This window comes from Poecilia reticulata, linkage group LG5 (genome assembly GCF_000633615.1).
Source record: "Poecilia reticulata strain Guanapo linkage group LG5, Guppy_female_1.0+MT, whole genome shotgun sequence".
NCBI lineage: Eukaryota > Metazoa > Chordata > Actinopteri > Cyprinodontiformes > Poeciliidae > Poecilia > Poecilia reticulata.
In genome coordinates this window covers 26456720-26482658 of record NC_024335.1, presented here as the reverse complement: position 1 = coordinate 26482658, position 25939 = coordinate 26456720, and the positions used below count along the sequence as shown (strand labels likewise).

General features: G+C 39.7%; 1 protein-coding gene across 1 annotated transcript in view; it reads right to left on the bottom strand.

The window, feature by feature from the left end:
• Nucleotides 1-564: 564 nt before the first annotated feature.
• LOC103465378 (zinc finger protein 385A-like) overlaps nt 565-25939 on the bottom strand; it is a 39976-nt gene continuing 14601 nt past the window's right edge. Inside the window, exons 2-8 of the mRNA XM_008410136.2 lie at nt 20069-20214; nt 13878-13988; nt 4359-4533; nt 3589-3897; nt 1153-1340; nt 988-1074; nt 565-897 (exon numbers count right to left, since the gene is read on the bottom strand). Coding sequence (XP_008408358.1) covers nt 676-897; nt 988-1074; nt 1153-1340; nt 3589-3897; nt 4359-4533; nt 13878-13988; nt 20069-20214 — 1238 coding nt within the window. The 3' untranslated portion in view covers nt 565-675. The remainder of the gene's footprint in view (nt 898-987; nt 1075-1152; nt 1341-3588; nt 3898-4358; nt 4534-13877; nt 13989-20068; nt 20215-25939) is intronic.

Sequence of the window (25939 nt, the reverse complement as noted above, 5' to 3'; positions counted from 1 at the left end):
TGATGTTGTCATACTTAAATAATTAATATCGGTATTTGTATCAGCGATACCGGTCCTGTATTTACCTAGTATCAGATTGATACCAAAATTACCAGTAGTGATGGTGCAAAGTCCAGAACTAAATCCGACCGACTCAGGTTTAGTTTCTCCAGTGAGACGCGTGCAGCTGCTCCAGTCTGACTCAGATTAGGCTCTACATGAATGAGCAATAATGTGTTTTTTGATTTACAAAGTCGATAGAAAGACAGCAACAGAATGTGGTTCTAGAAATTTTCACTTTGAGGGGCCGGAAACAAATGACCACTACCGTTTTCAGATTTCTTCTTTTGTGTTATTTTGTGAACGTTGTGTTGGTCCGTCACATAACATCCCAGTGAAACGCTTCAGAAACGTCAAGAAGAATGAATGAATTTTTGGACACTTGAGTTGAAGACATCTAGCTGCAGACTCGAAGACGTCCTCTTCAAATGATCAGATCGTAGATTTTGATCACCAGCCGACACTCAGGCGATGAAGGATGGATGGAAACATCTCAACACAATGAGGAGTAGTATTTATATCTTCTATAAATAAAATAAAATGTGCAGCCAGACCAGCCAGTTTGGCTCTAGATGGCACATGGTTGCCTCCAGTTCACAGTGTGCTTCTTCCTGATTCTTCTCCATTCCGTCACCGTTAGTATGGAGTGAAGAGGATGGGCCCGTGTGTGGTGCGGATGGGCCCCGGGGCCGGCCTCAGCAGGCTGAGGGGCGTTCCCTGTAGCAGGTGTGGGTGAGGGTGGGAGGTCGGCCCAGGAGGCCTCAGGGCCAGTTGGTTCGACGACGCTGCTGCCGCCATCGCTGCGGCGACAGCCAGAGGACTGGGTAAAAGTCCAGGCCCCAGAGTTTTTGGAAGTTCCTTTGAGAAAGTTCAGAAAAAAGGAGGATGTCGCATTAAATACGTTTGAAAATAAACCCCGGAACATTATAAGGCAACATAAATGTTTACCATAAAGTCTGTGCGCTTCTTGTGTCGACTGAGAAGAGGATTAGGTTTACCCGCAACTCCATCCCGATGTCTTCTGCTCGATATATGCTGCAACACCAACGACCAAACGATACGTTTTTACGAAGCCGTCTCTCATCATGAGCTCTTCGTTTTGAGTGTTTTTACCTGTTTGAGCTGCAGCTCAGAGTTGACTCTGACGTTGCATATCTCACAGTGGAAGGTGCGTTCCTGAGTGTTTGGGTCGGAGGAGAGCTCCCCTCCCTGCTCAGGGCTGGGTTTGGGACCCAGGCGAGGGTACGCTTTGATGGGTCCCAGTCCACTTCGAGCCTCCAGGATAGTTTTGTGTTTGGTTCCTGGGGACAGCAGAAGAAGAGATCATTTGGCTGAAAGTTTATACGAAGCACTGCTTACAGCAACATAATTTAATTTTAGAGTGATCTTGTTTTGTATAACAATCTCAGAGACGTGATCATTTCTTAAAACGTCATTGCTATTTTCTGCTAAATTCTTACAGTAATTTTATCTTTAATTTCACTAAAATAGCTAGAAATTTCCAGGATATACTTTGTACATTTATTCAGTGAGGGGAAAAACACAAACATGTCTGGAGCTACAGCTGTTTTTACCCCAATAATATCTATACAATGAATCTGAGGAAATAGATTTTTTGCTTTTTGACTGTTTGGTTTGTGACTCATTTTCTTTTGACTTTCTCTTCGTCAAGAGTGCCAATAACTTTGAAGAAGAGTGTGAAATACTTATAGAGAAAAATTGTTTCACTTTTCTATTGTGAAACAATCTGTGTACATGTTTGTACACAGATTGTTTCTTTAGAGAAATTATATGAGAGAAGCTAAATTTAAATTAATAGTAAAAGCTGCAAGCAGACACTGTATTTTGTGCTCCACACCACTTGTCCTAGCTCTCCATTTATAATGGAACATTACAGTTTTGACTCCTGCAATAATTTCTTAAACTCATGAGATTTAAAAGCCCTTGAAGTGGTACGACGTTAAATTGTTTCTATTATAGCTGAGGAAACCTCGAGGGTTTCAGCTGAAATGAATGAAACTACAGAGGACGGAGGAGTCGGGTTTTAGATGTGAGATTGTTTGTCTGAATACACGAAGCGAGTGAGTTTAGTTTTAAAGTTTAATGTTCAATAAAGCAGAATATTACTGAAAGATGAACTTTATTCCCAAAAGAAAATTCACTAAATGAAATACTTTTATATAGATAAACACATAAACTCAAGTTTTCAAGCCTTTGTTTCTGTTAATTGTGATGATTTTCTGCTTTCAGCTACAGTGGCCGACGTGCAGCACAAAGTGAAACCCACTGCGAACAGGTGTAAGTGCAAAGCAGAAGGCAAAATGAGCTGCAAACACATGAATGGTGCAAAAACAAATGCAGCAGGAAAACGCTGCAAACAAAAAACGATGCAATCACAAACAAAATGTTGCAACACATGAAATAAGAAGAGCAGAAACGCCGCAATTAGTAAAAACAACAGTAGGTATGAAATCCTGCAAACTCCACAAAACCGAAGGACTCCAGACCTGAAGCAGCATTTTTATTTGTGTTTGTTTTCATTGTAGGTTTTTGCTTCTGTCTCCTCTGCTTGTGTGCTGCGTTTTTCTGTTGCTTTGTGGTTTTGTGTTTTGCATCATCCACGTGTTTGCAGCACATTCTGCTGTTTGCTGTGCGTTTGCAGATGTTGCACACTTTACATACCCAATGAAAATATGACATTACATCAGACTAATGGGAATATATTTCTAAAACTGCAGTTTGTAACTTTAGTAAAAAATGTTTTTCATATTTTTATTTTAATTGATCATAATGTCGTAACAGTAATTTGTGAAAAAACGGAGTTCCTTCTCCCAGACCTCCCATCACTGACTACAGAAATACTCACTCAGAAACAACAAATCACAGCCAGGAGGAGGGTCTTAGTGCTGTCAATCACTCTTGTGCTCACCCCGCCCCCCTTGTCTTTGCGTAGCTACAGCTGATTCACCACAACATTGCCTACCAGGAATGACAGCGGATAAATGGTTTTCTGGAACGGTAAACTGTTTCTCCGCCATTAGCACATTTAGCAGCGAGTACATGAGATTGATTGACAGAACTGAGACCGTCTTCATGTCTCTGGTTGGCTGGTTTTGACCGGGAGCTGTGCATTTCTTCAGATGGCAATAGTAGCTCTGTGAGGAAGAGGATGAGTAGGAACTTGATTTTTTCACCGATTGTCTCATAATATCTCGATGCGGCGACAGTTTTAAAAACCTTTGTAAAATTTTACACACTGCAGCTTTAATACATAAATGTAGGATCGATGAAAAGTATGTTTAATACGTGATTTTTTTTTTTTTTTCCAAAAAGGCAGGTTTTGCTTGAACTGAGCCTCATTAGGACTCATCTTATTTATTCAGTGTGTTGTGGGATTTTTATTCATTTCAGAATTTCACATCAAGAGGCACAGAAACACTTTTATCAGTTTTCCATTTTCTTCTAAGAGCTCTGAACTTGCATTTTGAAGAGGTTAAGTTCCCACAGTTGTCTCTGTGATCTAGTCAAGCTTCTGCAGATTGGACCAACCTTTGTTATGCGCCTCCAGCTGTGAAAGGGAATTAACAGCTACTTTGCAGAGAGAGCAGTATAGCAGCTTTTTGGCTTTTTCTTCCTCTGACTCTCCTGAAGTCGGGCTCGGTGCCGGGGAGGGGGTGTCAGGTAGAGCAGCCGCCGCCGGGTCCCCAGAGGAGCCGCTGAGGGCTGCCGAGGAGGAGGGAGAGGACGGCAGAGGTGTGCCGACAGACGACTCTGCGTCTGCCGAGTTCATCTGAGTTGTCGGGAGGTGGCTAGGGGTCAAGGGTGAGTCTTTTCGGCTGGGGCAGGCCTGAGGATCATCTGTAAGCAGCAGAAATATTTCTAGTCAATGAATTATTTATCGCAAAACCAAGCATGAGTCATACGGCGATGATCCAGACGTGATATAAAAGTCTAAAAAAACATCCCATGCAATGCCTCCAGCAGTAGTGCTGCGCTTGCTGTTTCCCTGAGGTCAAATAGACGGCAGTGAGACTCCAGCTGGATGTGCAAACAGCAGGTCTGACCAGCCCACTGTGACAGGACATGTTTACATGATGGAGCTTGGCGGGGTTCGTTTCCAGGACTCATTGTGTAACCAAACATTTCTATAGCAGGTGTGCAGGTAAAAATAGCACAAATAACATAAATTATTTGTAAAACTAGCAGCCACTGAGCTGAATTTTTAAAATAAGTGACATAAATATTCACTTTGTTCAACAGATTATTTGATTTTTGACCAATTTTTCCATCAGCTTCCATGATTTACGTGACAGTCTCACCCTGCTTGTTGGGGTTGGGGTCAGACGTCGGGCTGGACGGCGTGAGGCCGGGCGGGGAGGGCGAGGATGGAGGCTGAGGTTTGTCTCCGTCTTGGAGACGCGATGTCTTTGACGTCTCAATGCCCTTCACCCTTCGAGCGTGGCGGTTTCCTTTATAGTGCGCCTCTGCTTGACTCTGTTTAAATATATATATACATGGCATTATTGCATTATGTATTTGAAATATTTTTTAGCTTCTTTTTTTGACATCAATATTAACCAGACACTCAGATTTAACTGGATTACGCCTCAGTCAGAAGGTATGGTTGTAAAAACCACCAAGACTTTCAGTCATACTACTATGATACACCTAAACAAATGGCTCAAAAACAGACAGAAATATGTGGTCTTCATAAAATGCAAGTAAAATTTAAAATCTTTAGTTTAGAAAAAGATCTCATGAAGGAACAAGGAGAGGAACCACCAGAAACAATCCGGTCCAAAAAAACAGTTCAGTTTCAGTCAAGACGGTACAGAACAAAACTCAGAAACAGAGAACTGTGGAAAATGAGAAATCAAAACAAACAAAACAAAATAATCTCTGCATGGCTGTAGAGATAATGCAATATGTCTGCAAAAAAAACAGATTGGCTGAAAAACTGGAGGCAGAAACAAAAGGAAAATCAAGAGATCAGAAATAAAACTGCAACATTGTGGAGATGTGAAGATTTGATGCAAACATTTGATTTTAAAACAGATTAAAACATGGAAATCTAATCGTCTTCTGCTAATCAAAGTGTTTCTGTTCCCCAACTAAAGATGCACCGATCAAAACCAGTTCTTCTAGATACTCTTACTAAAAAGAGCAAAGGAAGGAATAAAAAGACTATTCTGTTTTATGGTTCACAGTCTTTGTCCGTAACCTTTATCAAAGTTTTATCAAACTCAGCAAAGTGCATCAAAGTGCCTGCTGTGGGTTGATGCTTTCGTACACTGAAAATGGTGGGAGTTTGATGCATTTAAACAACAGGGGGAAGAAAATCTGATTTTTCATTGTGACCTCCTGTGAACCCTGTTTTTGTCCACTGCAGGCGCCGAGTTGTTCCTCGGTTTGAGCGTCTCTCTGGTGACGGCGCAGCCGAAGCTGGCATGATGTGCTGATGAGGCTGTCAGTGAGGATTAGCTTCTGCATTTTTATGTCCTCCTTTGCCACCAAACCACAGTGGTGAGCTGATGATGATTATTGAGTGCAGAGATTATCTAAAATGGGTTCTGCCAGCAGCAGTCGGCATCCGACTGCCAATGCAAAAGATGTTCAAGCTAAAGAGTAAAAAAAAAAAAGAACTGGTGGAAATATGAAAGTTTGTGATGTGGAAACTGTTTTTTGTCCTAAATGATTTATTTGTTTGTTTCATACAGCAACACGTTTACATAAAGCTCACATTCTTTCAATTCAATGTTCTGGAAAGTAAAGTTTTCGTAGTGCTTACACTTTTTCAAAATAATCCTCATTATTTTCACAAGCTTTAGTGTAATTTGACGGGAGTTTATGTAAGAAAACAATACAAGGTAGTGCATAAATATTACGCTAAAAAAGAAACATTATTGTTTTCAACAGGTCTTATAAAGACAAACTCAGAGTCTGTATCTGTATTCAGCAAACCTGAATAAATACTTTTAGAAATACCACTGGCTGCAACTATAGCATTTTCTGACAAAGGAACAAATCTTAAATATATTTCCAAAATATTTTTCCTACGCTTGTTGCATGGATGAAAGGTGGATGTTTTTGCAGACAGTCCTGGTCTGAAACAGGAACTTATTCTTTCTACATACTGTAAATGCTGCAATGTGCAAGTTTCACATCAACCATCAACATGTAACATTATTCTGAAAATAGACTAAATTTAGAAGAACAAGGTCAAAAAACAGATAAACCAAACCAACATAATCAAATAAACATTTTTCCAACATGGTACATATTTGATACATTTATGTTTGTGGTTGTAACCTGAAAAAATGTCAAGAAGTTCAAGAGTATGTGACTAGCTTTACTTTCAGCCATGTCCTTTCATGATAGCGCGTTAGTGGCTAAGAAAATGTATTTGTTGTGGCAGATAAGTTGAAGTTGTGGTTTCCGTAGCGCCTCACAGTCGTGCTGCGGTTAGCAGCCTTTCCTCACAGTAAAACAGTTTCTGGTTAAAATTAGAGCGTCTCTGGTTTCGTGATTGTGTTCGTCTGCCTGGTGTGAATGGCGATCTGTTCTGGCCTGACAACGTGAATCGATGGAAGTCACTAAAGTCTAAGAAACTTTTAGTGAGTTTTTAGTCACACCACAAATCATTACTGTTTGGTGAGTTTCAAGTAAGTCTTATTTTGTGCCGACTTAAATCTTAGCTCTGTCACACAGCAGAATCACACATACTCCCTTTCTGCCTGACAACACATACAGTTATACTTGTTTCCTATTATATCCATTACACAGCTCAGGGACCCAAATAAAGCACGTCAAAGGTGTTGGGGACTCTAAGCAAGGAGGACATCTGGGACGTGTCCAAGATGCCTCCGTAAGTCTGAGGTATTAACTACCAGTGATGGCTACCAGTGTAGCCCTCATCCTGATTGGCGATGACAGATCGGCAGATATAGCTCTGCTAGAGTAACTCTACTCCCCCAGCTTCTGTTCGCTGAAGCCCTGCAATTAGCCAAACCCACGAAGGCCTGCGACTCGACATGCAAAAGCTACAGAGGAGAAAATATACAATATTCCTTTTCTCCTGCATTTGTAGTGTTCCATTTTTTTTTTTTGTGTTAGTTCACTTTCTGCAGCCAGGTGTGCATATTTTTTCCTTAACGTGAAGCCACCGTTATCCACCAATGTACAATTATTAGGGCAAAATATGATCCTGACACTTACTGAACAGATTCAGTTCACTGTTCACAGGACTTTGAAATAATGAATTAATCAAATTCCAGCAAGTTGGACTTCTGCTCATCCATATTTAAACAGATTTTCAGACCAAGACAATAATCAGCTGCGGTCAGACCAATTGAAAAGGTCTCCTTCTAATTCTCATGACATAATATTATTCCATAATTTTAGTCTCATCCTGCTTCTCCTCTGCGTTGTTTCAGCCTAACTCAGCCTGTGCGCCACTGTCTGATTTGGGAACGAAATTCGCTTCATCCCAGCGTGATCTGCTTACTCAGACAGTTCACGGCCACAGAGAGGACAGGTGAAGCTGCTGAATCTGAATCAGCTCTTTAGGTGGCATAACAGCACTGGAGCTCACTCACACACCATGAATCTTTAATGACCTTTAGTGACTGGAAAAAAAGATTGAAAAGCACATTATTGTCCTTCCACATATATCATACAACGTATGAAGAAACTAGTTTAGCTCTCATCCTCAAGTGAAAGGAGAAAACAAAAATACTGAGCCTTGCTCAAGCAACCATTTTTGATGGCGAATAAAACCTTGGCCGATAAATTAAAAGCTTCTTTTCTTATGTTTTTGTTGATGAGAAATTACAAGTGAGTCAAATTTAATTACATTTCTAAAATATCTAACCTTAAACTTGGTAAAATGCTTGAGTATTCACTGTGCTTCAGATAAATTGTGTTGTTGAAAACTTTTGCAAATCAGTTTTAGAGGTTTTCAGTAAGTACTGAGTTATCCAGCACTGAAAAGCACGTTTTAATTTGTGAACAAGGCCATTAATTGTTGCATGGAGAGCTGAATGGGCATGAGGTAAAGTCGAGCTGTACAACAACACCAGATTTTATTTCCACAAATGAGTCAAATTCAAGCAGGAAACAATATGAGGATGTTTGCACGCGTAAATAATTTGTTTTTGAAGATGGTGGATTCCGTCCGGCTCTTACTGATGGCCTTCATTTGCAGGTTAATGAAATCATACATTTCCAGAGTTAGAAATTAGATGCCACATGATCAACTGATGTCCTCAGTGACGATGTTAATAAAATCTAAAGGGGACAAAATATAAAATTCTTTCCCCAGCGTATAGTCACAAGCCAGACAGAGCCACGCAAAGGAATATTTAAACGACCGAGGAACAAGAAAAGGGATTTAAGGAGAAAATGAGAGCGAGAAAATGTTACTAAAATCCTTCTTCTTGCTAAGCAGGATGTGCTTTGATGTTTTATCTCCAAAGCGACAAAGGCACAGAAAGCAGATAGAGCGGGCTGAGGAGCCAAATCTACTGCGCTGAAGACGAGCAGCAGCGACAGGAAGAGGGGGTGGGAAGAAGCTGGAGAGAAGGAGACGGTGCACAATGCGGACCCTGACAAAGGGAGAGGCAGTAAGACGAAAACTGATGAGGGAAATTAAAACATTATCAAACAGGCAGTGAAACATGGAGCAGACCGGGAAGAAAGAGAGAGAGAGAGAGGAAGGGGTGAGCGAGAGGAGTCCGGCATGGCGCGGTGACGATGGCTAATGCAGCACACTGTGACGTCAACCTTGCAGCAGAGCTGAGCTCAACACTAGCAGGCTAATCTGTCCTCTGTGGCCTGCAATGAATTGCAGTGTTATAATTACAACACATGCGGGTAAAGCACCTGCCTCTCAAATGCCTCGCTTAGGCAATTGACCTCTTTCACTCTGCAGGCAATACTTCTGTTATACATCAACACAAGGATCAGGCATCACTAATTGTGCAAGTTTTGTTTTTCTGCTGCTCAGCAATGTCTCTTCTAATATCTATATTAGTTTTGATGAATTTAGTCATAAGCACAAGGGAGCCACGTTGATGAGGAGCAGTGATGTTATGTTTGAAACCTCATATTCGGGTGTATATTCACAGTGATCAAAAAGGAAACATAGTGGTCGCTTGGAGATCTATCAAACCAGCACCCTGCTGATTTAACAGAGCTCCGTCTGACTGACCCCTTGTGACAAAAGCTAATTTAAAATAATAAAAGTCTGGCAGCATTCTGGTAGGTGTTGTAACTTGTGCTAAGGACTGAGCTGCATGTTTCGTCTAAAGGCAGTCCGGCTGGTTCACCTTAACCGAGGGGCTAATCAGTCCAAGTTTTACTCATCAGGGTTTATTTCCAGCTGTCAGGATTGCCAATTCCTAGGACATTTTCTGTCACACCACTCCAAGTCCAACAGGTGTTTTTGTTTGTTGGTTTTTTACTGTAACTTGTCATTTCAAGCTACTGCTGCATGAAAGTGGGAATGATGGTGCTGCACATGGTAGACAGATGAGAAGGGGAAATGTTTTGACTGCATTGTCTGATATTCTCTCTATCACTTAAGAAAAACACAAAGATGAAGTGAGATATAACTGCAGGTAATAGTTGCATTTAGAGAGATTGGATATCGATTGGTTTAATAAGGCGGTCTGCGTTTATCAGCAGCTGTTTTGTACTGACAAACAAAACAGTAAAGCATTTTCTTATCTCATTGAGTTTATACTTTATAAACAACAGGTTTTGTCACTTCCTGCTCGACCTGTAGTAGCCACAGCACAAACTATTACTTTAGTTTTTTTGCTACACTTAAATCCAAAATATCTATTGAGGAGCAAAAATGCTGCAAAAATGCCTCCGATATCCTTTTTCTGTACCAAAAATAAACAGACATGCATCAATTTTATGTATTCCCATTTAAAAAAAAACTTTTAGGTCTAGAATACAATCAGTTATCTGTTTGCGGTACCAGTCTTTAGTGACGCAGTGTTAACATCATCGTGCCTTCCTGGTGTGACTCATTCTGTGTCAGAAGAAAAGTGGGTTTTAAACTAAATTATGCCCTAAGCATCCAAGTGAGTTCTGGTTATTTATTTATGTTTCAAGCTCAAAAATATCTCCATGTTTTGTATTGAATATTTAACGCCATGACGAAAAATAAGGCGCGTGTCTGCTTTTAAACTGCTGCAAACACCCACTACGGTGAGTAAGCCAAGAACTGCACTGAAAGCAGAGCGTCCGTTCATTATTAAAGAATGTCCACAGTGCTTTAAGTTCCCAGTGTCTCAGGTTTCTGTGGAAGGAGCTGTAGAGCTGCAGCAGAGCAGACGCTGCACGCAGCGTTACGAGAGCGGCGCGGACGAACAGGTGCTTCAGTTTAAGACTTCACACGCGGCCATCAAGAAGCCCCCACAAGGATCTGTTTTATACATGAGTACTAAGTGAACTCAATGGATAAGAATGTAAACATAAACAGGCTGGTGTGAATAAAAGTACTCTCCTGTCAAGAACACCAGACTCTTGTAGATTATGTGGGGACATGCAGGTCTGCACAAGAGGGACACATAATTGATGCCTCCTTAAGGAGAGAACAGGGCTAAGCTTCAAATGACTCGCTCTCTTTTACACACAACTTAGTTTAGAGGACAAATTCTTCACACTTGACCCCAAGAAAAGAATCCTATTTTCAGCCAAAGCTGTATATTAGGTGTTTGTTTGATTCCTGTTCATGCTGAGGTTAAAGGTTACTGTAACAAATAATAAATACAAGATGTTTCCATCTCTTAAAGCCGTAGTTGTCAAAGACAGAAGAGCATTGACCTTACTTCTAGTGGTATTTTTTTTAAAGAACCATTGACATGGAGAACAAAAAACTAACTCTCCGTTATGATGATTAAAATGTTTTGCTTTTCAGCCAAGGTGTTGAGGGAATCTGTTTTTGTGATCTTTTAATGGCGTCTTTGCTTCTTTTGTCCTATTGGCTTCGCCAGACTGGGAATCCCCAAATACAAATGTGATCATGGTTTCACAAATAAGGTTTAGATAAACCACCATGTTGTTCTTAAAACTGGAGTTGTATTAAGACCAATCAGTCTACTTTGGTCTTGGCCCCAATCAGACTAGCTGCATGCTTCTGCATTTGGCGCCAACAAATCTATATCTATGCTAAGTAAAGACCCTAAAAGAGTTACTGCAGGTAAGATACTTACTGCTTAGAAGCTCTTAACAGAACCTCATTTTAGAAAATCGGAACTATCCCCTCATAGTCTTAAAAGTTATTTGTTATGCTTCCTTGAACAGGATATATCAGATATCAGGGCTGAACAAATCATGTTCATCACATTTTTTGCACATTCATAGATGTGAAATTTCATAATGAAATGCTTTGGGACCTCTTATTACTTTAAATCAAAATAAGTTGCAGCTGGCCACACCCCCAACTCAACGTTTACACTCACAACATGAAAATAGTTGCAATTAGATGCACAGTTAAACAACCGTACATCTTAGAAAAGCAGAAGTAGAGCCTCCTGCACAACCAGCATGAATGCAGTCATGTATCTGGATGGCAGGTCACCAACAAAACACTTGTCTTTTCCAACAGCCATTGTACAGAGATAAAACCAGCTGATCAAATGTCCTGGAGCTCAGTTTGGGTTGCTAGGTAACGGCACAGTGCCTGTCGATTGTTACTTGACAACAGGGACGTTTTTGAAAAGGAAAATTTTTCCAGATATAACCTATAGCCTAAAAATTACTGAGAGTTGATTTTAAGCACTTGGGTTGTTTTTAGAAGCAGTCGAGACCCAATCGAAAGTATAAAAACACGCAAAATGTCACAGGCCCCCTTTAAAGATACTGTCACATTCAAATCTTTAGAACATGCTAAATTACAGTACTGTCTTCTGAAAGTAACATTGTCACCTTGATCAAAAGTTCTGTGCTAATCAGGAATTTGTTTTTACAAAATCAGTTTTCGTCATGTAAAGAAGTGCGGTGAAGAACACGAAGCTTCCCCTGTTTACGTGTGACCACTAACGCTACTCTCTATAAACAGTCCAGTGGACTCAGCTCATGTCAGTCATGTCAAGCAGTAGGTTTTGGAGCCTTGCGTTACGAGTTATTTGCTTTTCATCTTCGGTTAACGCTGCTGCCTCCTTAATGGGGACACTCGGATCTTTCATCTAAAGTTTCATGACTTCAGGCCTCTTTAGTTTCAGTGCCTCTGCCCCGTGTTAGCAAAGCCCTGCCTGTCAAAACTGAAAGGCAGAAAACGTGCCTGATCAGCACCGGGGTGACCTGGAGGACGAGCTGCGGTTCCTCCTCCTGCTTCACACCAACCCTCAAACATCTTACAGTCCATTAAAATCCCATCATAACGCCCCACAAACAAGTACTGTCATATTCACACGGTTGCAATGAACTCTTTAGGAAATATTGCTGAAGTCAAGAGCCACTGGAGGTATTCTAATGTAGAGCCTCTGAAATATGTAAAACTTGTTTGCCTGACTTTATCTCTCTCCACATTACATGCTGATGCCACTTGTCGGCCAAAGGAAAGGCTCCCCCAGACGCTGGCGCAAGTTAAGCAAGCAGGGATTTCTGTCCCCAACGCAACAAGCTAAAATTAGAACCGAGAAAGACTTTTCACTTTCCCCGGCTGTGCTGTCAGTCAGCGGCCTACACAGGATTCTGAGAATTTATGCGTTAGGTCAACGTTTAAATAAATGAAGCTCTGGGGCAGTGACCCTAAGAGGATTTGGAAAAATATCGGTACATGATGGTCCACCGGTGGATGTTCAGCAACTCTTCTTCCTTCAAGTACGGCTGACCGTTTTCAAAAAATAAACATCCTGACTACTAAAAATTAAACTGAATGCTTTGAATCATCGTTTCATACAGGATAAACTCTTATCATCTTGTTTTCTCTAAATGCAAATGATTTCAGCACTTCTGTGAGATTGTTTTAATTATGATTTTCAGCCATTTACAAATGTGACGTAATATTTATTTTGAAAACAACTTCTCTTTTTCAAGCAGCAATGCCATCTGGATATTATTAATTATTCCAAACTCTCAGCCTGACATCCTCAGATATCTGAAGTCAGCCAAGCATTTGGTGAGCAAAAGCAAAAACAAAAAAAAGCATCACCTCACACAAATAAATATAGCCTCAATAGTGGAAAAAACAACTTTTAAATTAAGTTTTTATTGCCGTTTTGCATGGTTTTTAGGGGCCTCATTAAAACGTAACATTCAGCAAAATACTGTTTATGTCACAATGAATCCTAGTCATCCAACAACTCATGAGGGAAAACATGGAGGACAATGGTGTGAGAATGCTTTTCTTCAACAAACCTCTGAAATAAAGTTATTAAAATCTACAAAAAACCTTCCAGCATAGCAAGAATGCTGAACACATAGCCAGAGCTCTAATGGGAAAGTTTTCATCAAAGTCCAGAACTAAATCCAATACAGGCAAGAGTTGAATTTAAGGGAATCCAATCAAATGTAGCTTCAGCTATTTTGCAAATGAGAGTGGATTAAAGTTTCAGTTCCTAGATGTGGTAGAGACGCAGTCAAAAGTTTTGCAGTTTTTTTGTTGTTTTTTTTTGTTTACCGAGGAGCGCCTGAGTGAAAATACATTTCACACTTTTTCTTTTACATACAAGATAACCAAAAATGATCCACTACTTTGGCTTGGTCTATCAGATAAAATCATTACTAAACATAGGTTTGTGATTTTATTGTGACAAAGTTAGAAATGCTTAAAGAGTGTGAATACTTCTGTAAGGCTCTGCGGACAGTGCAAGCTTTCATACCTCTGAGTTGAAGCGTATTTGACAAACGTTGCAGGAGATTATCGGCCTCTTTGTTTTCACAATAGGCGGCCCGAAGGTGTGCGTCATCACAGCCTTCTGGACCGGGTCCATCTGAGGAGAGACGAGTCAGAGGTCGCATCAAACATTCAGCAGCACACGGCAAATTCAGACGGCGTCGTTCATCCCTCCTTTAGAGCACATAAAGCTTCCACTGAGGAAATGTGGACAGGAGTTGAAAGAGTGAAGGTGAACGACAGGGGAAGCTGCAGCAGAGGAGGAAAGCAGGTCTAACAGAGAGCTGGAGATCGATCAGGGATTTAACGTCAGCAATCTTTTTCATTCACATCAGTCAGAGAGCCCTGATTACAACCCCAACAGTTCTTGGTGATATTGATTCATGTACCAAACATTTAGTTTTCTTTTTTTTTGTCAAAAACTCATTTTATTTGTATAGCAAATTTCAGCAAGGAAGCATTTCAAAGTGCTTTGCATCATAAAAATACAAAGATACAAATAGAGCACACAACACGTGTGAATTTTTGTAAAAAAAAAATATATTCAAAATAAAATGCACCTTTGTGACTGAAATTATGAGAAAAGTGGATAAAAAGTGCAAAAAAAAGTAACAGTGGAATGAAGAAAACACCCACAGAAAATGTAAAGACATGCACGTTTTTTTAATACATTCCATATTTAAAACATTGTGCTATAACCTAAAATTAAAGTGTCTAACCCAGTCATTTCTAAATGAAGTGCATACATGTGGCCTGTTATTTTCATTGAAGGGTTTTCCTGCCATTCTTTTCCAGCCGACTCGTTTGAGCGCCCTGACCTGTTGGTGGGGTTTGAACAACCACAGATCTGGGTGTTGCCTTGGTTAAACAGCCAAAAGTACACTGAGGTTTTACTCAGCCTATCATCTCCGGCTCACGCTGAATGCATGTTGCTATATTAGATCGTTTACACCATGGAGCCTCGGGCAGTTTCAGGAGCTCTGTAATTGGTCTGAAATCCTGAACGTTGGTTCAATAAACTGCAGATACCTTCAAGATATCTATAGAAGTAGTTGTGTTATTTATGGAAGGCTGTTAATTCGTGTAGCACATTTCAGCAGCAACTCAAAGTGATTCACAGGAGAAAAACATAAGAAGGAAAAATAAGAACAATGCTGTGGGACAGTAAAGGAAAATAGAGAGAAGTTACTACAGACAAAATTATTGACGTTCCAGTTATTATTAATCAAAGGCAAGGCTAAACAAAGGATTTAAAGGAATTCAGTGTTTAAACATTTTTGCAGTTTTCTGGAACTTTCTTTCAGATTAGAGGCACAGAGAAGCTGGATGCTGCTTCTCCGTGTTTGGTTCTGGTTCTGGATGCAGAGCAGACCTGTTTGCTCTGTTTTTGGCCATTTTTCTCTGGGCCAAACTCAATCAGACTGAACATTGAGCATCCATAAATAGTAATTTTACAAGACTATTCGTTCAAGTGTTTATCCAAACAACAGGCTGCTGCCTGTTCCACTGTGGGGACGAAGCAACCATGTCCATCTGCACCAAAGAGTCAAATTCACTCTAAGAAACTGCTGCTGCATTCATGTTTTTAATTCAGGTTTAGTAGCTGCGAGCGCGGAACAATGACACACATACTCTGTTTCTTACTTTTGTCCACAGTCTGATTGATGTTTCCCGCATTGCATCTCCTCGCTGCACTTCTTTGGCCACCTGTTCTCGTCAGGTTTTCCATCTGTGCACCTGTCCCCACTGTTACGACCTCATTAACTTATTTTATCTACTCCTTGTCTCCTCTTTCACTCTCTCATACACTGGAGCTTTTGTTGCACCTGCACTCTGTCCTGTTCGCTTTGTGTCGCATTTTTCACTATGAGGCGCTTGGATTGGTTGACATTACTTAGTTTTAATTGTTGTAAATCCTAAATTAAATAAGATTGAACTCATTTACTGCATTGGCGCATTAAAGATTTAGTCATCTTCAGTCTGCTCTTCAGGTAACGATCCTGACTTCTGGCATTTTACCTTATTCTCTTCTTTGATCTCTTTAGGAAAAACTCTAGAGTAATTCAGTTTGTGAGATCATCAAAAAATGTCACAGTTTAGGATTAGATTTTTATTGTGTCATCTTGAGATTAGTTGCTTTCTCATTGAAGTAATGAAACTCATTTTGTGAGGATGACATAATAAAGTCAGTTTCTCCTTTATAAGAAGCTAAAATAAGAGTATTTAGTTCCATTCATCTGTGTGTTTTTTAATGACAGTTTAAGTTTATTTCTACATCACAGACAAATCAAAATAAATTACATTCTGTCAAAGTAACGACGGTATGATTCAAGCAGAAAATATGAAGTTAAGAAACATTCTTTATTGATCAGTGCATTAATGTTAAAGATCATGAGCAAGTGTCGTAAAATTGATAATTAACAGTAGGCCTGTGTAATTTTATCGATTCTATGATATTTATTGATATTTAAGTATCGATTTTTTATCTGCGAGTATTGATACATTAAGTCCTATTTTCAGTTTTATGTCAAATCCACATGAATTAAATGACAACTATCACACATGACATTTTTTACCCAGTTGCACATGTAGATTAAAAATGACATGTAACAAAACAGTTACAATTAATTTAATAATGTAATAGATAAGTTACATTATTAAATATAGGTGAATAAGACAAAAATGTTCCTTTTCTGCATAATCAGATACACAAAACCACACAATTAACATTTGAACAAAACATTTATTACACCATCAGTTCAATTAATTTAATCCAAGTCTATGAAACAGCCGCAAAATGTCACCAAAATCACTCCGTCCCTCTAAAATCTTTCAGAAAATCCTAAAAATGTATCTAATTGTTTAATTTGCTGAATATTGTGATATATATCGTATCGTGAACATAATTTCATATGTCGACTTGTATCGTGAGATTAGTGTATCGCTGCAGCCCTAATGAACAATAAAACTGGTAAATCGTTTTTATGAAATTTGTAATAAATTGTTTTTTTTGTCTTAAGTTAATTTGATACAATTGTTTTGAGACTGCAGACTTTCCAGCTAATGATTTCAAAAAGAAGAGAAAAACTTTACGTTTGCCTCCATACAAACACCAAGTATTCTCTGTAACCTCTAAAGCCAAACCTCAGGCTAGATGTTACGTTTTAAATATGTAGCTGAGGACGGCAAAATCATAGACTTTACATATTTTCCCAGCACAAAGAGAAAATGACTTGAATTAAGGCACTTTGACGCTAGTGGTCACCCTAAATGTCGTCAACGAAGCAGGATGAATCACAAAGCTTTGCAGGGGTCGCTCTGTCGGAGTGCATGCAGATGAGAACACTGATATTGTGTTTATGCATCTCTGTTTGCGACCAGCTTGACCTTCACATGAAACCCAATCTGGAAATGAAAAGGAGCCGCAGAAAACGCTGACTGCGGAGAACACAGCCTGTGCCTCTTATTCGATTGATTAGCTGTAACTCATTTTATTGCAGCAAACCACTCGGCTGTGCTTCTTTTCAATCACGCTGAAACCGGCTGTGCTGAATAGAAAAACAGCTGTCACCCCCATCATTTCAGATGACACAATGTACAACAAGATAAGATGGGCTTTATTGTCCCGCTGGGAAAAATCCGCCTTGGTATAAATAAAACACAAACACAAACAATGCACTAAACTGTAAATTGTGCAACCACCTCTAGGACGTTTGCCCTGCAGAGCAAGTGAAGAGTTAATGACACAAACAGACGGGGACAGACTCACTGTACATATTTTAACCTAAGTGCAAAGGGACAAGGGAATGCTTGAAGCAATTACTGCGTCTCTGGGGAGCCTTTTACTGCGGGCCCGAAGCATGAATCTCATACTCTGAATTGAACCACATGGCTAGGAACTAATATTAGTCCATAAACTTGTCTAATTATGGCTTATGAAAAAAATGACCTAAAGTCTGGAACATTGGCAAAGTTACAAGTTAGTGTTTTGGGGATCTGTGTAAGTCAGGTGACCTCAGCCAGCAAATCTCTCTAAGTCTGACTTTTTGGTTGCTAGGAGTGAGATGGTATTTCTAAGGCGTCGTTGGTTCAGCCTATAATGATGTGAAGCTGAGAGCTTTCAGCTGCTGTGTCTACGTTGAGTCTCTTGAAGACAGGAAGGATTTCTTCAGCCCAAATATGTGACAAAGTTGGGTAATATCAATTATTAGACTGGATTATAAACCTAAAACCTATAAACCTCATTGTTGTCTTCTCGGGCATCTAAAATCCAGTATTCTTCACTTCTTGTTATACATGTATATATTTCAACATATGTCTGTTAGTAACATAGAGATTTATTGAGTATTTCTGTGTCAATACATGACCACAGAAAATCAGAGACACCAAATTAATGTTTCCATAACATCAGCATTTCCTCCAACTTGCTGCAGAAATAACAGAGGATGTTCTTTTAGGTTATTGTTGAAGGGCGTAAATGATGCTAGAGTCAGGTTTTGTCTGAATTGTACTCTGGTTCAGGTTTTACAGAATCTTCGATCAATGTAGAATAGTTCATTCAGGTCTTTATGCTGCAGTCTAAGCTGATGTAAAATAAGAAGGGATAATTCTCCTTTTTGTCTCCACACTTTGTAAAAAACCTCTGTTCAGTCTAGAAAACTCCAGTTCACTCTAAATGTTTCAGATGTTGAACTGGAGATGCTCCAAAATGCCACATTCCTTCAAAAAGAGACCTTTACTTTATCACTGAGACCAACTTTACTGTCATGATATCTGAACTGTACAACCTAATATTCTCAGCATGAAAGCTATATATGGTGCATCTCATTGGACTCAGAAACGCGATAGTAGAGCTGACAACATAGAAGCTGCTGGTTGTCCTACTGGGAACCTTTGCAGCCTGGAGTTCAGCATGGCTGCCACGGACATAAAACAGTGAAAGCTGCAGGTATTTAGTAGCTTCTGATGGTTTGTGTCTCATTTAACCAGAGGTAGATATAGTAATGCACCATCTCTATTTGTGAATTAATTCCTCGAGTGTTTAAAATCGTAAAATAGTGAAAGTTGCGTTATTTTGAACTTAGTTAGCGCTACAACAATTAGCATCTCCCAGTGGTTTTTCAACATGTTGAACTCTTAATGTCATTCCCAAATCTAAGGCTTGCATTACAATTTTTAATAAAGCAAATGAAAAGGTGTGTGCTGTGAAATGAACATTTAAATTCATGATAGGCGTTTCTGCTTCCCTTTAATGAATGGAATGACGCTCTGGTGGAGAGCCATAAGTCAAAATATCAAAACTGACACCAAATTTGATTTGACGTATTTAAACAGGTATTTAAACAGGTATTTAAACAAGAGCATCTGGGTTTTGTTTGCATTATTGGTATCTCTTTTTTACAGCTCTGGAAAACCACTTAAAATGATCAGTTCTCTGATGTCACTTTTTATATGATGTTTGAGTAAAATGAACTTTGCTCTTTTATTCTATGAACTACTGACAGCATGTCTCTGAACTTCTTAGCAAAAACGTAGCTCAGAAAACAAGAATTGGTCAAAACAACTAAAACAATGCAGTGCTTTCAAACCTCAAATAATGCAAAGAAAACAAGTTCATGTTTATTTAGAAACAACAGAACTAAAGTTTTAACTGAGGAAGAGCTCAGAAATCAACATTTGGAGGAATAACCAGGAGGTTTTCAATGGGGTTCAGTGCAGTGGGCTCTTAAGTTTTAACGAAACTGCTTATGGACAAAAAGTCTGAATAAATGGTTTTAAAATGCTTGTCTTGTTCTGTGCTTGTCTCTGAACTGGTGTTCAGATTTTCTTCATAAAAACACGATTACATTCAGTCTGCAGTAGAGCTGATGAGAACTGAGCCTTTAATAAAACAAACTCAAATTATTCTCAAATTATTTGTAGTAGGCGACCAGCAGCATAGTGTTAATTGGGTGGTTTATTGTTTTATCTCATAGTCTCCTAATAGCAATTTGTGTGTTTTCCTCTATAAATATTGCTAAAGCAATTTCTATTTTGATTAAAAGTACCAGAAGTTGTTCCTGTCCATTTTTATTAACATCCAAACTTTAAATTCTCGTCCATTCTTGCCTTTTGAGCTAAATGGTAGTGATTCAAAGACACATCGCTGTGTCCACATGCTGGTGTGTGAGAACTCACGGCGTTAAAGTTGTGGAAGAGGCCGATGCTGGCCGGATGAGGCGACTCCAGGGGAAACTGGAGGAAAGGCTTCATGTCCAGAGGCGGCGGGAGGACAGGTGGGTTCCTGAGGAAGGCAGGGACCGGCGCTGGTCGGTTTACACTTCCTGTTGTAGATAGAAAAGAAAGCAAAACATTGCATGCTTAGATGATGTAAATCAATACATCTAAGCCCCTTTATATCACCACGGAAACAGAAAACAAGAGTATGGAAAAGTACTTTTGTTTATTTTCTGTCTAAATCATCCAGCCTGGCTTTCAATAATTGTTTCCAAAAGAAACTTTTGTCACACAAGCAAAAATCATCAAGTCAAAAGGACTCATGGACCAAGAATTTAAAAAATCACAAATTACAGCATTATTGTTATTTTTTTGTTATTCATCACAGATCCAAAGGACTTTGCTGCATTAAAAGAAATGCATGTAGTTTTCTAATTTTGTTTAAACTTAATTGAACGTATTTAATCTCTGGTATATCAATGCGGTTTGGGTCACTTTTCTTTCAAAGAACTTGCTTCATTTAGCCAAATTTAATAAATCAAGTACAAGGCGATTTGGGTGCAGAGGTCGGCTTTTCAGTAAAACTCTGTAGATAAATGTGCTGTAAAAGTTTCATTGTAAAAATATGAATATTTTGTGTTGTTCATAGCATTTTTCCACTGTAAAGAAACTGTGTTGGTAATAATTTTACCCTGATTAAAAACAAAATGTTTAATAAACAAATCTGTATCATTGTTGAATTGCAGTAGAGGGCGGCACAGAGAAATCAGTCCAAGGGCCACAAATGGCCCCCAGACCAAAGTTTGAATTAAGCTTTATTGACTTATGCTGAATGCAAAACAACTCAGAACTCATTTGTTTTTCTCCTTCGGTGTTTAAAATGGAGTGGGTTTGCTCTAAACCCACTGCATCATCTTCTCCACCTCTTCCCACCCTCACCTCTCCTCTCCTCGCTTCTTGCTCACTTTACTCTCAGTAGCTCAGTGGCAGTGAACGCTGCTCTTGAGGAGTCTGCTGTGACGGGCAGGAGGGCTAAGCTCCTTAAGCCTCGCAGCTGGGCCGCTGCAGATATCAGTCTATACTCAAATTCTCTCTCTCTCCTTCTCTCCAAGCTCTGTTTTCTGTTTCCATTTCATGGTCGCTTACTCCACCTGCCTCTGGCTCCCTTGTTCGCCCTCTCAGCCCAGCACTGATTCTTGTGTTTTGTTCATCTACATTTTTCACAGTTGTTCTAATGTTTCTTTTCTGGATTTTGTAGATAATCGGTCAAAGAACTCGGTGTAACGTTTTCTGTGGTCATTATAGACAGTCAGCATTGCTTAATTCTGCCATTTTATGATGAATACTCAACATTTTGTGTTCAGAAAAGCTGGAAATGTTGATGACAAAAGAGGATGCTCCTTGTTTCGGCAACAATAAAGACTTGCAGGACTTAGAGGGGAAACCCTGCTTGTGGTGATGCCGTTTTGTGTCTCAACCTGCTTCCATTTTGTTCCAATGTATGTAACCATTGCAAATTATTTTATTTCTACTGGTGGTTCGGATATTGATAAGCTATGACCATAAACCATCATTGAAATGAATATAGAGCTCATTTCTAATTTATCAGTTATTGGATATTTGTGTTGCATCTCATTTTTAGTTGATATTAAACATCCCTGATGCAGGAATGAATTGGTGCCAAAACTACTAAAGTCTGAAATGTTCAGTCGCCTAATTGACCAAAGTGCTTCACAAAGCAATTTGTGGATTTTTCTGTGGAACAAAATGGTCAAATTTACACCCATCATTTTTTTACGTGGCCCTCTTGTCTAGAGGGCCACGTAACATTTGAGCAACATTTGTGTGCTTCAAAATTCATTTTATAAATCAAATCAAAGTCTAATTTGCTGCCAAGTATTCATCAGATGCAGAGATAACAATTCATTTGTATGTTAACAGTTTGTTAATGGGTAATTTTATCATCTGGTCCTTTGAGGATTCATGATCTTCTTATGAACCAAAATGAAAATGAGTTTGACAATCCGCTGTAAATGCTCAAACTCAGGAAGGGAACATCCCTGTTTGACTGTGCAATAAATCAGGATGTTAGAAAACATTTGTACTAGGAGCTTTGAGCATAATGGGGAAATAAAATACAAAATTCAAAGCGTCTGGGATAATGTAGGCAAAAGGTTAGACGTCACCACGTTCCCAGAAAGGGACATCTTTTTTTTGCATATAAAAGCGCGGCGTGACTTTATATGCAATAATAACTAATGTTACAGGCATTTTTACAGAGTAATAACTCCTGAACTTTGACAAATCTGTTCAGATCTGCAGAACCAGAAATGCCAGCAGGTGGATCAATACCAGCGATGGATGTTGACAGGCTTAAGTAAAGTGTGAGAGTAACACATTATTCTGTGGAGTGTGGCAGATTTAATACGTAATATTCAGCCTGACGCAGGGCAATTTAATAGTGTCCAGCTTCTATCAGTCTGTGTGTCCCTCACTCTGCTGTCCATAACCGGGACCTTACCTTTTAAAAATACTACACACGCAGTTCGATCATTGTCAGCAGGGATGGCAGATTACTTTTGGCCTTTTTAACATTTGTACAAACGTGCCTTTTTTCGAAATGGAGTGACACACAACATGCAACTTAAAAGTTAACGCAAGATCTGAAGTTAAGTGTTCTGATTAAACTAAATTTAAGAGTAAAAGTGTGAAGCCTGAAAGCCTGAGATCGTCATCCAAACTGTGAAGTCAGTCAGTCTCATTCTGTCTCAACATCTCAAGACATTAATGTAATCCCAGCTACCCTAAAATGAGAAAGTTTAGTCTTTTTTAATGTTGTGTCTCTTCTTACTGAGTATGCACAGGTACATCTCAAATACTTTTAAAAGATGTATTTTAGTCAAATATTTCAGATAACGAAGCACACAAATACAGTTTGATGGTAATGAGCCAACAGATGATAAAAACCCAACATTCAGTGTGTCAGAAAATTAAAATATTGTGAAAGAGAAACATTTTGTGTCACACCCTCATCAGCAAATTATGTCAAAGGTTTCCTGAGCCTCTAAATGGTCCCTCAGTCTGGGTCAGCAGGACACCACCATGGTTGAAGACAGCATGGTTTGAAAGATGTCCATAAGGCAGGAACTGACAGCCTCCACATCACATAAATCACAAAAGGTCAGAGCTAATGTAGGTGTTGTATCCAAACATATTCTTAGAAAGTTGAGTGGAAGGAAAAAGTGCACAGGGATAATCATTCCTAAAGTCAAATCACTCCTGAACCAGAAACAACATAATAAGCATCTTAATCATTACAAGAAATGATATTGTTGAAATATTTTTCTCAATGTGTGATGAATTTATTTAATACATGAATTTCACTCTCTGAAATGAGTGAAAAAAATATTGAATTATTTTTGAGATATACATCTGTAAGTATCTCTTTTTAGCACATTTTCTAATTTTGAGCATAAATAGGATATTTTGTATGTACCTAAAACAGAACTTCCCAAAATGTTCTCCTCAATATGTTTTGCTCAGCAGAATGTGGAAATCTGCAGTCGACTGTGTTTAGATCAGCTTGCAGCGCGTTTAAAACAGCAGCTCACCCAGGTGGTCGTTTAATCTAAACTGTATTCAGGCGGTTCGTCTGTAATGTTTCAGCTGTGAGGTTTAATACCGGCATCATCACTGTTTCCCTTCGGGTTAATGAAGCTTATTCCTGACATGCTTCTGGTAAATCTGAAGCTCATTTTACGCTACATTACAAGTGAAAGGTCACAGCCCGTCTTCTATTATAAATCTATATTTAAGATGCAGACACTTGCACTGGAGGGAGGTTCTTTACAGTTCTGCACCATCGCAGAGCCGCTCGGTTTGGTGTGTGTGCGAGCGTGGCAGCGCCGTCCCCCCCTGACCTACCCTCCTTCTGAGTGATTTACAATGACATCAGATAAGCGAAACGGCGTGACTCTTCAGCAGCAAACACGCCGGGAGGGGTGGGAGCATTGATTGGACACATTCTGAGGAGCGTTAAAGTGTTAAAGAGCTGCCAAACTCAATAAATCCAGGCACCACTATCCACGGCTCCTTCACTACACGAAAACGAATGCCATCTCACCGACTTTCCCTTTTCTAATGCAAATGTTTGGGTGATAAAAAGATCAATGCCCGTGTAATGGCTTATTGAATTTTTTTGTGAGTTGTGATCAAAGGGTGTTTGGTCAGAAATGAAGAGAAAACTAAAGATAAACAGATTTTTTTTTTTTCAGTTTCCCAAACTACATTGCATTGCAGACACACACACACACACAATCCATTGGATGTGACTAAGGCCTCCTAAATTGGCAATTCATTTAGCCAATTTAGCTTTAATGATCATAGAGGTAACGCCAATGCCAGAGACGTCCTCGGAGCCTTTCTGCATTCCCTGGCTGCGTCCGTCTCCCTGCTGTACGACGGCTTCAGGATAGACCGCCGACAGAACTACCGAAATAAAATTCAAGTCAGAAACATGGCGGACTTTGCTCCAAAAAAAAAAAAAAAGAAAAAAAAAAAAGAAGAAAAACAGAAAAGATTTTAAGCCACGTTTGGTTACAGGCCTGTCAGCTCGACGATGGCAGCAGAGGCACATCTGCATCTAAATGGCCTGCTGTGCAAAGATGACTCTGAAATGAGAGTCTGCGGTGGATTAGCCTCCCCCCCTACAAAATGCCCCGCTTACTGTCACTGCGGCAGGGTGGGAGTGAGTCTGTTAACCAGAAACCCACGTGACGACTCTGTTTGTCTTCCCAAAACGGTTTCATGAAGGAAAATAATGAACAATTGAGCAAAAAGAGTTGATTGCACATTTTGGTGGCAGATGGCATCACTTGTATGTTTGTGATTTACGACTCTTGATTCTAGTTTTGCTGCAGCAGTGCTGAGCTGTTCGTCGACGCACTTTGACAGCTGACATTTATAACCCCCTCGTGAGCAAATCAAGTGCTCCGAACTATTTGTCACACAAACCCGCTTCTAGTGCGAGGTACAAATGCAGTGCAGCTGTGTTTGAGGCTCCTAACCTTTCGCGGTGGAGGATGGTTCTTTCTTAATGTCGCTTGCTGCTGCAACTGCGAAGGACTGAGCATGAAATCCAATTTACTGCAGCTCAGCTTACCCTCAAGTCAGAGGCAGCTATTTCAACCTAGGCGGGGGATGGACGGCCGTGTGTCGGCTCTCTGCACAGACACACACACACGCACACACACACACCACACACACACACACACACACAAACCTCTGGAATGTGAATGAAGCTGGGTGCTTTAGAAAGAGTAACTTATGCGCTTTGGGGTGATAAATGTTGAGTTTTGTTCTGTGTGAGATCGAGAGGCGGCGAGGAAAGGACAGAGTGAAGATGGGAGCCGAGTGCCGGTGAAGGAGAAAGCGCTTGATTCCAGACTGCACTTTGTTTTAATGATAGATGCTCTGCACTCCAGCAGCCCAACTTAAATGCCGGCTCCCAGAGAACTCGCTCCAGTCGTCCTTCTCTGGAAATGTGTGCGTGTGCTCACAAGATTAGCCAGTCCATTTTCCAGTCGACTTTCTGATTTTATGCAAAATTGGTAATTAAAGAAATGTTTCTATTTGGCCCCGAAGGCTTTTAGCACCGCTCTCATCATCATTTCTAGATTGTCTTGTTCTTAATATTCCTCCGCGTCTTTTTATTTATTTTTTATTAATTCTTTTTTTTTTTTTTATCGTTTTCTTGTTCTGAAGCATCATTAGGTTGTAAAAACCGGTCATTCAGAACCTGCAGATGAAAAGCAGGAGCTGGTTGAGACATAA